This window comes from Myodes glareolus, chromosome 14 (assembly GCF_982192425.1).
Source record: "Myodes glareolus chromosome 14, mMyoGla1.1, whole genome shotgun sequence".
Lineage (NCBI taxonomy): Eukaryota > Metazoa > Chordata > Mammalia > Rodentia > Cricetidae > Myodes > Myodes glareolus.
Window position 1 is genome coordinate 40,087,202 of NC_142039.1, and position 15,930 is coordinate 40,103,131.

General features: G+C 46.3%; 1 protein-coding gene across 1 annotated transcript; it reads right to left on the reverse strand.

The window, feature by feature from the left end:
• Positions 1 to 535: 535 nt before the first annotated feature.
• On the reverse strand, positions 536 to 12,437 carry Prss16 (serine protease 16). The gene is made up of 12 exons (XM_087896458.1): positions 12,371 to 12,437; positions 12,130 to 12,296; positions 11,117 to 11,216; positions 10,863 to 10,992; positions 9,641 to 9,764; positions 9,397 to 9,474; positions 9,218 to 9,265; positions 8,523 to 8,813; positions 7,670 to 7,811; positions 6,007 to 6,186; positions 5,784 to 5,929; positions 536 to 5,668 (listed from the first exon to the last, which is right to left on the reverse strand). The coding sequence occupies exons 1-12, from the start codon at positions 12,435 to 12,437 to the stop codon at positions 5,612 to 5,614; spliced, it is 1,530 nt and encodes a 509-aa protein (XP_087752584.1). The 3' UTR covers positions 536 to 5,611.
• Between the last annotated feature and the right edge of the window lie 3,493 nt (positions 12,438 to 15,930).

Sequence of the window (15,930 nt, forward strand, 5' to 3'; positions counted from 1 at the left end):
CCACTGCCCGGCTATTTCTTTTTTTCTTAACAGGAGTGAGAAATGGATTTTTTTGCGATTAATAGAGACATGAACAGTGCATTTGTGTCCGACCGAAAAGGTCAATGTCCTGTTCCTCCGGTCTGTTTGTGTTATCTCTGAGTATTTAATGCAAATAGAACATTTACAATAATATGGGCTCCATCCAACCCAGAGATGAGCCTTCATCAAAAGCCCCTTTAGTGGGCATGTAATGTATTTAATTAATTGTATATCTGAGACTAAAACATAAGGACAAAGATAAAAGAGTAACAAAACATTTTTATCCTGATAAAAAATAAGACACATGTAAACTGGGAAGAAGGGGAAAAGAAAAGAGGAAACAGATTAGAGGACTGTATTGTAGCTAAAACTAAGTCAGTCTCACCGACGAAAATGTAAGGATCCCAGATTACATATGAGTAAATTAAAAATGGGGAATCTTGCCATCAAGGCAATTCTAGAACAACTCAAAACTTTCCTAAGTAGCAAGAAAGAAAGAAAAAAACACGTTAAATTCAATTACTTTAATAAAAGTTTTATTTCTTGTTAAATTTCTTACATGTAAACAAATCCTGACTATCCTAACTTCCTTCTCCCATTCTCCTCAAGTGCCCCAAACCCATCATCCCCCCTTTCAAATTCCCTCCTAATTTTTGAGTGTTAATAACGTAATCCAATTAGTGCTGCCTATTGGAATGCTGACTGATCATCATACTGATTTGACCTTGTGTAGATAACCATACCTGCGGTGAGTACATGGATGCATTGGCACTGTCATGTGTGGAAGTACAGGTATCTATCTATTTACTGTATGTGTCTATATGTGTGCCTGTATGTGTGCGCGGACATGCTGTGGTGCAAAATGAAGGTCAGAGGAGACGTTTTTGGGGTGGGCTCTTTCTACCACCTGTGTCCTAGAGATCAAACTCAGACTTTCAGACTTTTCAGTACCTAAGGGTACTTTTCAGAAAGTACCCTTAACCTCAGAGCCACCTGGCCTGCTTGAAATAATTTTTCATTAGAAAATAAAACACATCACATTAAAGATTTTAACAGCCATACTTGGGAGTCTGTGCAGATTCAGGAGGATAAGCAGGAGGATCATACTAGCCTGGGTCATATATATGTTACACAGTCTTTAGAAATGACAACACATATAATACATGCTATATTGTTAACTTATGACAAATTTTAGAACAAAGACACCAATCATTTACCTCCAGCATGATTCAGAAAGTCTCATCCCCCCTCCCCCAAAAACCCATCCTCTTGGGGACAACAAAAGGTGCCAAAAAGCCCAGTTCTGCATTCTTGGAGACCATTGCAACTTCTTCCCCTTTTGCCATCAGCAGCCCAAGTTTCCGCCTAAGCATTCAGCTTTTGACTGTACTTGGCACAAACCCAGCTTGTTTTTTTTTTTGGACACATCATCAGCCCTCACCTACAACCTATAATAAAACAGGCTTATGGCTTCTCCTGACTATATCTATGGGATCTGGAAAACTTGTTTGGGAGTTGCTTTGCTCAAATAAACCTGTTGCTATAATTTTTCAGTTTGGTTTGATCTGGTGTTGGTGAAGAAACTTATTATTTGGGGACAGAAAACCTGTTAGGATCCATGCAGTCAAAGGCGAGAGCCAGCTTCTACAAACTGTCCACCGATCAGCATACAAAGCCTGTGGTCCACACACATACACATTAGCAAGTGAATGTAATAAAAATTATTTTTCCTAAAACAAGACAATTTGATTCTTTATATTTCTTCCTATTTTTTACTTTTATTATTATTAATTTTTTTAGCTTAGCATGCAAAGTAATGCATTTTGTTATGGAATTTCCATACATAAGATTCTTATATGCTCTTACCCCTTCCTCATTGCTCTCTGATCCCTTCCTTTCCTCCATGGTAGTCCTCTTTCTCCTTTCTCGTCCATCTCTCCAGTGATCATCTGCCCTCTTCCCCTCTCCCCCTTGAAATCTCTTGGCTCTATAGTTTTCCCTTTCTTAAGTGCACATATTCCAAGTTACTGAGTTCAAAACAAAACAAAGCCAGAGCCCACATCAGCTCCAGAGGATTTCAGGTCCCACATAGGAGTCGTGGAGACAGTGGTGGGGGCAGGGACGGGATGAGGACTGAAATGATTTGAAGGTGAATAGGGATGGCTGCCCCAGTGTTTGCTGATAAAGGGGGAGACTTTTTATACTCAATAGTTTAGCCAAGGCAAGATTGAAAGCAGGCTCAATGATTCAGGGACAAAAGTGGCCGTTAACTACATAACATGATTCCTGAGACAAAAGCGCTAAGTTCAGCAAGTATGGAAATGTCTATTGCTCTTAAAGGCTCAGTACCTCTACCAGGAGCCCTCTTACATCAATGCAAGGGCCACAAGTTCCTCCTGCCTGGGATAAAGAGAACCACAGTTTTTAGCAAGCAGGAACTTTCCTCAGGGCCCTGAGGGAATGGAGCCTCATCCAAATGTCTGACCTTGGGAAAAGGACTTCCTCTGGGGACCACACTCCACTACAATTTAAGAGCAATTTTCCTTCCTCGAGGGGCACGATGCAGTGTTTGCATTGAGCTGTTCTGTAGTTGTGTTCCTTTGTCTTAGTCTTACTATACTGGGCCTGTTTCCCTCATATGCTCCCAAAAGGAAAGGTACTGGTGTCTTACTCTTTTTCCAGTACACCATACCGTTCTGATTTCTACTTGTTAACTGAACTCTTCCCCTTAATGGCCTCAGGCCCCGGATCTGGTCTGCACACTTTTCTTCCTCATACCAGTTAGTAGATCTCTAAACTTTCCTGGTCTTACTGTAATTAGGAGGACACAACGGGATTCCGGTGTGCAGTCATCTAGCTATATGGTTCCACAGTGGTGGGGATTTTTTTCCAAAAAATTATTTTGTTTAAAGAAGTTGCCTTTTCATTTTCAAGCCCGCAATAAATTTCCCAAAGGAAAAGGCACATAAGGAACTCCTATAACACATAGTGGGAATCATTAAGAACTGGAAGTAAAAGGGTGCTGGAGAACTGTGGTATAAAACGTTGAAATGCTGGCTCTTGGTCGAGGAGCAAAGGTCGCCATGTGGTCCACACCACATATCCCTTCCCCGCAACTCTACCATGTTCTTTCTGCAGTGTTGGCGATGGGACCCAGGTTCTCCCAAAGGCTAAGCTGGCATTGTGGCAAGGGGCTCCATCCTCAACCTCACACCAGATTTTCAGCAGGAGTGCTTTGATGATTAAGCTATGGCTTGGGCATCTACATTTTGTTCTTGGCTAGGCAAGCTGGCAACATTCGTAGATATCTGTTATCTGTTAGGATGCACAGTTTTTGTTGTTCTGTGCATTGTCTCCCAAGCTACAGAAAGTGCACAGCAGGACACCATGAACAAATGACATCCTCCCAAATTTCTCTAGGTAAACCCAAAAAGTAGTGTTTGAGGCTTGATGGTTTGTTCACAGTGTTTTCTATTACATCTGTAGTATTTACAATCCCCACAACAATGTGCGCCCACTTTTCTCCACACCCTCACTAACACTTGCCTTCTCTTGTTCTTTTGGTAACAGTGGCCATTCCAGCAGGTGTGCCTGCTGCCTCTTCTGGTTTTGCTTTGCTTTCTCTGGTGATTAATGACAGTGAGAATGGCTACATAGACCTGTTGACCACTCTGGTGCTTCCTTTGGAAAATATTTAGTTGGGTTTCTATGATTGCAAATTAATTTTTGAAAATAACAAAGAGAAAACTAAGGAATTTTGAGAATAATGACAACTTGCTCCTTTCAAACCAGCTGGCTACCAATGGAGACCAGCAGTGTACATCCCAGGCCAATGGTCAACTCACTCTTCTTCTGCCCCGGCTTTCTGAGTGCTGGAATCGCAGCGGTGCACCACCACACCCAGCTCTGCCTGTTTTACTATTATTTTTGTTATTGAGTGTGAGTTCCTGGTATTTATATATTAGCCCCTTATCTAAAACATGCCTAGTATTTGCTCTCCCCCAATCCCTGGGGGGCCTTTTAATTTTGTTTTAGCTGAGAGTTTTTTTTGTTTGTTTGTTTGTTTTTGTTTGTTTTTGTTTTTTTTAGTTGATGTGGTTTCATTTAATTTTTATCTTTGCAAGACTGGGAGAATGACAGTGCTATGCTTGAGAATTTTATTTGTATTTTCTTTTGGTGATATCCACAATATCACTGCGAAGACACTGCTCCTTTAACGCTCTCCAGGGTGAGTTCTCTCCAGAATCTCTGAGAATGCTTGAAGGGAGAGGACAGATCAACACCAAACCCATCCAGGTGTCAAACTGAAAGGAACTTTGCAGAAGAAATTCATTCAAAGGCTCATCTAGCAGAATAGGAGGTAAAACCAAAGTATGTGGATTCTGCAGGAAGGGCATGATTCTCTTTTTGGGGAGTGCAGCGTGACCCCCTGAGCAGACGATAAACACACACCATGTGTAAGGCCAGCACACATGCTAAATATCTAAATGGAAGTGTGGTGGTTACATCTGGTGAACTGTGGATAATACAGGATCCAGAGAAGCGCCTGTAAGCAGAACTAATCCTCTGGTTACACCTTTTCTTTCTAGCCCTCCCTCCTTTTCCGACCTGCCCCTTAGAGGTTGTCATTCTCCTGGACTTGTTCCTTCCTACTTATAGTGGCCACTGCTGAGAGGAACGAGCTGTGGTATGGACTAAGAGGTTAGCTTCAGCACTATGCCCCAAACCAGAATGACGAGCCAGCACTCAAGACATTTCAGGCAGGAACCTAGAAGTGCTGAAGAGTGACATCTGATTGTGGGGAGAGGGAGGGAGTGAAGGTTCTACAGCCATTTCCTCCAGATAGAAACACTCGGGAGACAGAAACAGACTGAATTAGCTCCATTTCCTACTGCTGTGACCAAGTAACTAATAAGAAATATTTAAGGAAGGAGGGTTTGATTTGGCTCACAGTAGGGGATACAGCCCATCATAGTGGCAAAGGTATGGTGGCAGGGGCATGAGACAACTGGTCACATCATGGCCACATCAGAAAGCAGAGATAAATGCTGGCGCTCATCTTCCCTTTTTATTCAGCTGGGACCTCAGGGATGGGATGTTACCACTACTTCAGTATCACTTAGGTGCAAATGTCCTCAAACGCAGTCCAGAGTTGTTTCCATGGTGACTCCAAGTTCAGTTAGGTTGACAGCAATTAACCACGCAGACTAAGACTCAGGAGAGACAGTTAGGAGTGGACAGTCATGTGAAGGAGGTGCCCAGACCAGAAGCAAGAGGGCAGAATCCAAGTCAGATTCCAACCTTGGAGAAGGCGGCTCCAGCATGGACAGCCGTATTTCCCTGACATTTACCATATGGAATATGTATGCCTACAAGGATAGTAGTCGTTGGCCTACACTCACACGGATCTGTGCCACCTTCTAGTTGGCAATGAGGACGACTGGAGCATGGGCACGCAGAACAGGCACTGCGTCCCAAGTCTAGGAACTTCCTCCTTCCAAACCAGTTGCTTTCCTTCGCACAGTGAAGAAAAATGCCAGGAGGCCACTGCCATAACGGGACTGCTGAAGGGCTGAGTTTAGATCCCACATCAATCCTGGTTCTTCTTTGTGGCTTTAAGCCAGACCTGTAACTGCTGGAAGATTCTCTGTGAAGAGGTGCAGAACATTCTGGAAGTCACAACTCAGCACTGGTAAAAAGAAGGGTCATGCAAATCAAGTATGTAAATGCGAATATAAAACACCCAGAGCCTTTTCTCTTACCTGGCGCCCCAGGCGGAGGCTGGGAGAGTCTGAAGGCCTCACAGGTGCCATATCGAAGCAGTGGGAGGCACCAGGAATTAGAAGGGCTGGCTCAGAGGGTCCCAAGTCCTGGGTGACACTCAGCACATGCCAGGGATCGGTGTCCCCTGGAAAGAAAGGAGAGGATGGTGTTGAGCTGGAGCTACAGTGATGTTGTAGAGCCAGGTTCTGGTGGCACACTCACCATTAACATACAGGACTTGGGTGGCTCCGGGGGTCTGGCCACCATAATAGGAGTTTGTCTGGGCCACAGCCTGGGCAACAGATGCAGCAGAGAGACCAAACACTTGTTCACACAGGTCTAGCTGGGAGGGCAGTGCTGGGAGCTGGGAAAAAGGGCAGGGAGGACCCTCACAGGTGACATCTGTGGAAAGAGAGCACCTCTGAGTGTGAAGAATACATGCAGCCCCCTTCTCTCCTTTAATAATAACTTATCGAACACTCCCAAGTAGTGACTTCCATAAGCTCACAGATCTGCCCAACAGGCTCACACATCCCAGATCATGATATCCCCCAGTGACCGGGGCTGTGATGGAAAAGGCCAGGAGGTGGGGCTCCCAGAGAGAGCTCAATGGGCTTGGGGAGGGCATCCTGCAAGAGTGAGGGCCTGGGGAATTAGGATGATTGAGCCAAGCAACAAGAAGAAATGACCAACAGGGAAGAGAGAGAGTGAAAAGGTTTAGAGGGAAGGGAGACTCTGGAATGACTGGTTCTCTCACACTGGATCATGTCTCCCCTGCTTCAAATCCACAGCTCACACTCTTCGGGGTAAACCTGACTTTCTTAGCCTCACATGGATCCTTCACCATTTACTGACCACCTACAATGTACTCCGACATGGGCATAATCGAGCAGAAAGTAGCAACCAAAATAGTACTGCTGTTATTGTCAGTTTATAGATGGGGAAACCGGCTAATCACAGTTAGGCACTTGCCTAAGTGTGTCCCAGAGCACACACAGAGGAAACAGAATTTGAACATTCTACTTCATGCCACTATTCTCGCTTGTCTTCAAAGTACAAAAAGGATTTAGAACTCAACTCTGAGCTGGGTATGGTGGCACATGGCTGTCATGTCAGCACTCAGAAGCTGAAGCAGGAGGAGTAATTAAGTCTAAGGCAAACCTGGGCTACATAGTAAGACTCTATCCTCTAAAAGAAAACAAAGGCTTAATTCCGGGGTAGGACACCAGATCTGACCAATGATAAAGAATACCTACACTCAGATACACAAAACCCCCATTACTTTTGTAATATGATGTTTGAGTTTTTAATCTGCAGTGTTTGTTTGCTTTCTGCCGTTCAGATTTAACTGGCCATCCTGTATTTTGTCTGGCAACTCCAACCTTGGGTCACTAAAGTGTGAGCCCATATTTAGGAAGACTTCTCTGGCTACGGTGTAGAAGTCACACTGCACAGGCGGAGTGCAAGCCTAGAGACCAGAAGAGACGAAGGATGCAGGCAGCAGTGTGTGTGGTCTCTGACAGGACCACAGAGTAAGAAGTAGAGGAGACGACAGGTTGCACAGAAGCAGAATTCAGTGCTTGGCAGGGCATTTGGACAATGGGAAGCAGGCATCAAGATAAAGTTTCTAGCCCTGTGACTAAACAAAGCTGGCAATGTTCTGGGATACAACACAGGAAGCACATGGAAGAAGGGAGAGAGAGGGGACACTTGGGTTGCGACCTGAAGTATGAGTGTTAGAAGGCACGTCACACCAGATGGCTGTTTACACTCTCCAGCCAGATGCCTGTGGGGTTCCACAGGGCCTAGGAGTCTGGTTAGTTGTGATTGTGAGTTCAGATCATCCCTAACATCCTCTGCTTTGGGAATTAGGCAGGTCACTCACAGAAGCCGAACTCAGTGCACGTCTGGTACAACCACTGCCGGTCCCCCACGCCAGACACTTGAGGTTCGGTGGTTCTCAGCTGGGCCACTGTCTCTGCCCGGGAAAAGCTTAAACACCTCTGGCCCATGCTGCGCAAGACTATCTAGGGACAACACATACATGCATAATCCGTGCATACATACATAGACACATTCCCCTCTCCTAGCAAGGCAGGGCGCCACAGGCTTATAGGAGGGCTCCAGGTCAGGAGAAAAGGGTGAGTTCCTGAGTTTTCCTGTGGGGGAAGTCAGGGAAGGGAAGTCCCTGTAACTAAATGTCCAAAGTCTTATCATCTGCAGGACCCTGGGCAAGAGTTAATCGTTCTACCTGTTTGCTTTTCTGTACGTGGGTGGGGTAATGATAGTGCCTGTCGCCTGAGAAACTTTTAGGTGGAGTGAGGTATTCATAAAGAACTTGGTCCAGGACTAGAGCAGGGTATGTGATGGCAGAACTGTAACCGTAAAACGGGGAGTGTGTGTGTGTGGGGTACCCCTAGAACTCTTATCTCAGAGCGCCCTTCCATCAATCTTATATTTTGCATTTGCTGTTTGCCAGACACTGCTGCGGCCGAGACCAAATAATAAGATAATAGAGATAATAATCATGGTCTCTAACATTTGTATGCTTTGTGTTTAGCACCTGCCTGATTGCTTAATAAGCTAATTTTACTATCAGTCGGGTGAAATATGCAAACTTTATTTTTTAATGAGGAATCTAAGGAGAAGTGGAGGGTGTCTGTTGCCTGAGCTCAGCGGAGGTGGACGCAGCCTTGGTCCGCTAACCCCTGGCTTAAGTGCGCGCCCGGGTAGGTTACCTGCACCGCCCGGCGAAGCCCGAGGTAGGGCGTGGAGTGACTGCGGTTGCCGGAGTCCCCGAGGAGGAGTCCGCAGAGCTGGCGCACGCTCAGCGGAGTTCCCGCCTGGCCGTTGTACTGCACGGTACCTCCCACCAGCGCCTGCAACGCCCCCAGCATCTCTCCCTGGTCTTCAGTACGGTCCAGCGACCCGCAGGCGCCCAGCTCCTCCTTCAGCACGGCCTGAGCTGCGGGGCCTGCGCGCAGAAGTCGCTCCACCTCCGCGAAGGCTGCGGAGGCCGCCGCCAGGCACTTCGGGAACCAATAAGCGACGTTTGCGGGGGGAACTGGATTTTCCCTTTTTTAGAACCGCATCTTCTTGGGGTGGTTCCCAACCTGGGTCCATGGCCTCACTAAAGTTTCCCTCCCTATTCTTTCGCACCCTCTTTCTAGAGCTCGCTAGAGGCCCCGCCCCTGGTAACTCCTCCCCTCCCATGCCACGCCCACCCGGCCCCGCCCTCTTCTCTGTACGGCCTTCCCTACCTGGCGCTTGCTCTCTGGATGCTTCTTCCATTCTTCATTTCCAGCAGTTCCACAACCTACCCGCTAAGGTCTTCCGCCACCCGCTACCCTAAGGCTGCTCCGCCCCTCTGACCAGGCTTCCCCCGAGCTCTTTCCACTCCCTCTCCTTCCTCCACACTTTAGACCCTGCCTACCTCCAGCGATCCACCTATCGCTACTTGGGTCAAGCTTCTGGCCACCACCTGCAGCGGGCGGGAAGGACGTCGGGGAAGTGCGAGCTGGGCGTTGCCTCGCGTCCACTCCTCCACCCCTCCCACGTCCTCCCATCCCTCGACCCACTCCGCCCCCACCCCCCGCGCCGCTGACGCCTTACCTCGTTGTAGGCGTGAAAGTCCAGCACGGCGCTCAGCGGTGCGGAGGAGGCGACGGCGGCGAAGACTAGGTGGGGGAACTATTGAAAGGAGGACGTCATTCTGGGTCGAGGAGGGATGCCGGTGTCCCGAGTCCCTCTCCGGTCCCAGTGACACGTATGGGTAGGGAGAGGCGTGGGAGTGAGCCAGGTTCGGACTCCCGAGGAAGACCTCTCCACCCCCGCCCACCCGAGGAATTCCAGGGACCTTCAACCGGGTCCAGGTGGCCAGGGAGCCAGCGTAGGAACCTCCGAAGCAGATCCAGGGGCTGGAGGCGGACACGTTGAGGAGGCGGGTGAGCGCCTGGCGGGCCGAGGCCACGTCAGCTAACCTGCAAAAGAGCGAAAGTTGGATTCCCCGACCCCTGGGGGTCACTATACAGACCCGGACCAGAACCTCAGCTGGGCCCTAGGCTCTTTCCGACGACTCTCGCTGTTTAAGCCAAGGGAGAAGGCCTATCTACCTTCCTTCAATACCCATTTTAGGTGAGAACGGAAAAGTTTCCTAGCACCTTAGATTAAAAACAGAAATAAAGAGAGGCCGGGGCAGTACAGGAGGGTGCCTCAGAAGAAGAGGGTTCGGGATGGGCTAAGGAACTGGGGGCTGGGAGAAACCCAAAGAGAAAGGAGAAAGATACTGGAAACTAACGTCCTTTCTGTTCTACAACTTTTCTGAAGTGGTTCTCAGTCAGTGCCATGTGGCTTTGAGCTTATAGAGAAGTGGAGGAGAGACAAGGAGCGATGGAGACAAGACAGGATGGTCAGAGAGGCAGAGAAAAGAGAGGTACAAACCCAGAAAGAGGATAAACCTCGTTGAGAGCATTAAAGCCCATGAGAGGCTGGGGGAAGGAATGGTGGGGATTAGTCACAGAAGTGAGGCGCACAGGAGAGACACACAAGTATCTGGGAAAAGGCCACTCTTTGAAGAGGAAAAGTTCCAAAGCTTGAGACAATCGATGTATCTGCCAGTGTGTAGCAAGAATTGGCGTGTAGCGGAGGTCCTGTGCGTGTGAGTGTTAACTGGGGAAACTTGAGGCTTCTAGAAAGACTGATGGGCAGCAGGGGGGATGTAAGGAATGAACTTGAGAGTCATGATCCGATTTATGCTCAGGCAGGATTCCATTTTCTACCTGGAAGTCAGGGGCAGAAACGGGATGTGGCCATAGTTTTGCTAAGAGATCCTGCTGGTCTGGAATAGTAGTCCACAGTGAGAGCCTAATGTTCTTTGGACCGAAAGATACGAATGGAGGGCAAGAGAAAGATGGAAATAGAGACAGTTAGAGATGACAGGTGAAAACCTATGAAACACAGAAGAAAAGGGGGAGCCGGAGACTCAGAGAAGAGTGGACAGTAACAGAGAAACACAGCTGTGGAGACACTAATAGCATTGCCATCCTATAATTTCAAACACCTTCCTTATCCTCACTCACGCATGGCGGCTGGACAAGTAGCGAAGTTGGGCCATATCCAGGCCCCCAGCAGGCACACTCAGACCATAGAATCTGTGTTCCAGGCTTATCACCAGGGCGCCCCAGGCAGGGGCCAGTGCTGCAGGATGCCCTGCGAAGAGCACATGGGAGAGAGGTGGATGTGGGTTAGGAGGTATGCGAAGTCTCGGGTCTCCCAATATTTTCACCTGCGGTTCCCCTTCCTAGTCGCCAGTCCCCCATACTTTGCTCCTTACCTGCCATCACTGAGCCAGGCCCAAGGCTGCCCTCACCCCCTATGTGCAGAAATACTGGTGCATCTTGGCCAACTCTGTGTTGATCATTCACCCAGTACCTCTAAGAGGGGGATGAGAGAGAAGAAATGGCACAGCATCCTGACTCATTCTCCTTCACATCAGTCTTTTCCCTAAGAATCTCTCCTTCTACTTAGTGGTGTCTTAGCTGGGCTCGTCCAGGTCACATAACTGTAAAGGGAGATATTTTGGGCCCTGGGATGCAGAGGTGGGAACCCTAGGTACTGCCTAGCTCGCTGTGCGGTATGCTAAGTAAACTATTTTTCTTTTTTTAAAAAGAAAGTAGGTATTTTTGTTTGTGTTTGTGTTTTTTTTTTTCTCTTAAATCCTTAGGACAGGGAACTGGCAGGTGCATGGTAGCCATCTGCTATTTTGTGAAGCAGTAATAGTGACTAAACAGGTTTAGGAATCATGGGCCAACTTTTGGAGATTAGGTATAGAGGAGGCAATAGAAAAGCATACATTTATTTATTCCTTCTTGTGATTCTTTTGTTTTGTTTGTTTGTTTTCAAGACAGAGTTTCTCTGTGTAGCTTTGGAGCCTGTTCTGGAACACGCTCTGTAGACCAGGCTGGCCTCACAGATCCACCTGCCTCTCGAGTACTGGGATTAAAGGTGTGCACTACTACTGCCCAGCCCCTTCTTGTGATTTCTGAACACCTGTTGTCACCACTAATTTCAACACTAGTTTGAACTTCTGCTACATGTTAAAATCTGCTGGTTGGTTGGTTTGTTTTCTCGAGACAGTCTTATGTCTTATCTCACCTTAAACTCACTGTGGAGCCCAGGCTAACTTTGAACTCCCGATCCTCCAGCCTTTACCTCTCAAGTTAGGGATTGCAAGTGTGCAGGACAAGGTAGAAAGGGGGACGGGGGTGAGGGGGGCACAGACAAGGTATAGAGTAAGTTGACTGACCAGATAGTACAGTGCATAGTGGTCTCCTCTACTAGCCTTACCTGCAGGAAGGTTCTTCTGTCAGATGCGTTGAAGGGATCCAGTGGCTGCTCTAACCACCCTTGTCTGGGGACAGTCACAAGACCCTGGCTTTGTCCAAAGCCCAGATGGAGGTTAGAGCTCTCCTGAAACCTCTGAATGTGTTCTCTCAGGCGCCTGAGAAGAAAGGCTGTGAAACAGGAAGGCATTGGAGTTAGACTGGGCTCTGTAGGTCTCCTTACTTGGTCCTCAACCTTGTCTTACCTGAAGCTGACAGCTCCCAGAGGGAAACCAGAAGCAAGAGAGCCAGCCATGGAGCCTTGACTGCCATTCTGTCCAGTACTCTGTGTAGGGAAGGGTTCCAGGCACTCTACTCTTTTTCCATCACTGAAAACCTAAAATACATCTTCAGGGCTGGGCTTTGCTGTCATGGGAAGCTCCTGTTTCTTTTGGGACGCCTCTCTTGGCAGGTTAGGCGTCCTTAGTAATCGCTAAAGCATAAAGACGCCAGAGTCTGTAGAAGCTGACTGACAGCAATGCTGCCTGCACCTACCTTTCTTTTCCTCTGGCCCCTTCACCTTCATGGTCCCTTTACTCTGAGTCTTTCTCCCCTGCCTCTTAGCACACTTTTGGTTGTCCCAACAATCAGTCTCCCTCCGTTCTTTGATCCCAAATTTCTGCCCTGTCAGCTTTCCAGGCTTCCCACATCACCTCCACCATCCTCTCTGATCTACAGTCCTACCACTCTTGGTTGAAACTCCCTTACAGTGTGTGAACTCACCAGCCTATGCTGCCTCAGAATTTTTACCCTGTTTGTCCTCTCTGCAAACTGCTGTTTCCTCATAAATCCATAAAGTTTGCTCCTTAATATTTAATGTTCAGAAAGAACAATTTTTTATGAAGGTAAAAATGAACTGGGATGTGGTAGAATGCTTGCCTCTCACTCATGGCATGCTGGGTTCAATCTCCAGCACTAAAACAGCCAGGTGTGGTGAGAGACTGGGACCCCTGTAACCCCTTCCTCAGGAGGTGGAGGTGAGGATCACAAGTTCAGTCATGTTCAGCTACATAAAGCAAGTTTGAGGGCAGCCTGGAATATAAGAGAAGAACAAATGTTTTATTGGCGAAGGTGTGGCCCTTCTGTATCCCTCTATCCAGCTTGGTGTTTTATTCCTTTTCAAGGCACTGTGAGAAGTGTTTAGATTTTAAAATAATATGTGTATGAGTGCTTTGCCTATTTGTGTACGTATGCACTCTGTATGTGTCTAGTGCCCAAGGAGGTCAGAAGAGGGTATGAGGTCCTCTGGAACTGGAGTTACAGATGATTGTAGGTGCTGGGAAGCAAAATTGGGTTTCTCCAAGAGCAGAGCCATGCCTTCAGGCCCTAATTATGAGAAGTATTATATGTATTTTCATATATGTACATACATATATACATGTTTATTTTGCTGTTCCTCTAACTAGAAAGTAAGCTTCAGTCAGCTTGGGATCCATCTCTCTTCCTTTGCTAAACACTAAATTCCACCAACAGTGTATATCGTAATTACTTGTGACAATAATCCATCAATTAATTTAGCTAGCTCCTCTTTAAAACTGTATCAAGGATTTTGTGAGCTCATACTTCAGTGGTCTCACTTCTGAGCCACCACTGACTTATCTTAAAAAAACTGCCATATGGCCATTTCCACTCAGCAGAGAGGAGATTCCATTAAATAGGGGACCACCTATTCCTTTCATGGTTCAGGACACACTCCTGACTCCATATCTTACTCAAAGTAAAATCTAGAGCATTTAAAGTGGCCTTTGAAACTCCACATAACCTAGCCCTTGTTTCCTTCACAGTTTCACTTCATACCCCCTTACTCTTAGGCTCTTTCCAGCCACACTTTGTATTTCACAAGTGTATGAGCTGCACCCCCTCAGAGTCCAAGCTTTCTTTAGGATGCTCTAGCCCCCAAGCACTGGCAAGTCCTGACGCTATCACTTTCTATACTTTTCCTCTTATGTTGTAATTTTTTTCTTCTGTGTTGTAGATTGAACCCAGGTTCCTAAACACAAACACAAAAATAGGGAACACAATAGATAGTGAACATGTACTCTTTGTCCTGTTCTGAGAGTGCACTCTAGTCTAGTGCAACATCATAACACTAGGTTAAACCTCCTCTTAGGAGCACTTGGTGAAAAGTGTACGTCTCAAGTTCCCTCAGACAATCGCTTTCAACAACCATATGGATCTTCTCTATATGTAAAGAGGCCGCGTACAGCATGGAAAAAAATGTTTACTGGCTATACATCTGAAAGAAGATTGGTGACTAAAACAATCAAAGCTAAAAAATCTAAATTCCAAAAAAACAAACAACTTAATTCAAAATTGAGTCATGGAACTAAACAGAACTCTCAAAAGAAGAAATACAAATGGCTGAGAAATATATTTGTCAATGTTCAACATCCTTAGCTCTCAGGAAAATGTAAATTAAAAACTACTTTGTGATTTCATCTTACTCCACTGAGAATGGCTAAGATAAAAATAAAACGGTGATGAATGCTGGCATGAACGTGAGAAAAGGGGCGTAAGCTGGTGCACCCTCTATGGAAATCTGCGCGGAGTTTCCTCAGCAGGCTAGAACTAGATCTATCACATGATCTGGATACACTACTCTTGGGCATATACCCTCTATACAGGGATACTTGTTCACCTGTCCTCATTGTTGCTTTAATCACAACAGCCAGGAAATAGAAACAGCCTAGATGTCCATCAGCTGATGAATGGATAAGAAAGCAGTGGTACATTTCCACAGCGATATATTATTTAGCTGCAGAGAAAACGCTATTATGAAATTCACCAGTAAGTCACTGAAGCTAGAAACAGTCATTCCTGGTGAGGTAACACAGACCCAGAAGGGCAAATATGTTTTGTCTCATGTGGATGTTAGATTTGAATCTTTAGACATTTGTTTACGCAGATAGATACCCAGCGAGGTCAGGAAACTAGTGAGGGGACATTAGAGGTGGTCCTCAAGGGAAAGAGGATAAAACACAAGTAGTCTGAAGGGGGTTATAGAAATAAAGACAAGAAAGGGCTAAGTGAAGTGGGGACTGGGGGCAAGGTAGAGGAAGAAGTATGGGGAGGAACAACTAACATTAAAGATCCCAGAGAATGGCATAGAAAGTCCGCTGCTGCCTGAATTGTCATCATCATCTTCCTCCTCCTCCTCTTCTTTTTCTCTTTTTTGGTTTTATGAGATGGGATTTCTTTGTATAACAGTCCCGTGTGTCCTGGAACTTGCTTCATAGATCAAGCTAGCCTTGAACTCACAGAAATCTGCCTGTCTCTGCCTCCAGAGTGCTGGGATTAAAGGTGTGCACAACAACGCCCAGCTTTGTTTGATTGTTCTTAATTATATACATATAGAAACACACATACACATTACAGGAGTTTAAATGGCCTCCACAGGCACTTGAACTCACGTGAGTATGCGTGCGCGCACACCCACATATACATAATTAAAACATATCAAAATAAAATAAATCTTTTAAAAAGTAAAACAGATAAAATATTTATCCCTGCATTTAAATTTTCACAACAATTATATCAAATTTTTCACAGTCTATAATATGCTCAATAAATTCAAGATGACGCCATCGTTTATTTTTTATAAGGATAAAATAAGTTTATATTTGCATTTAAGAGAAAGCCTAACTTGCAAGACAGTCTTACAGGCGAACGTACAGCACACCTTTCATTTCCATGGAATGGAGTCAAGGATTACGTTTGAAGCTCTATCCACTGTAAATCAACAGTTGCTGGGAACAGAGTCTGGAAA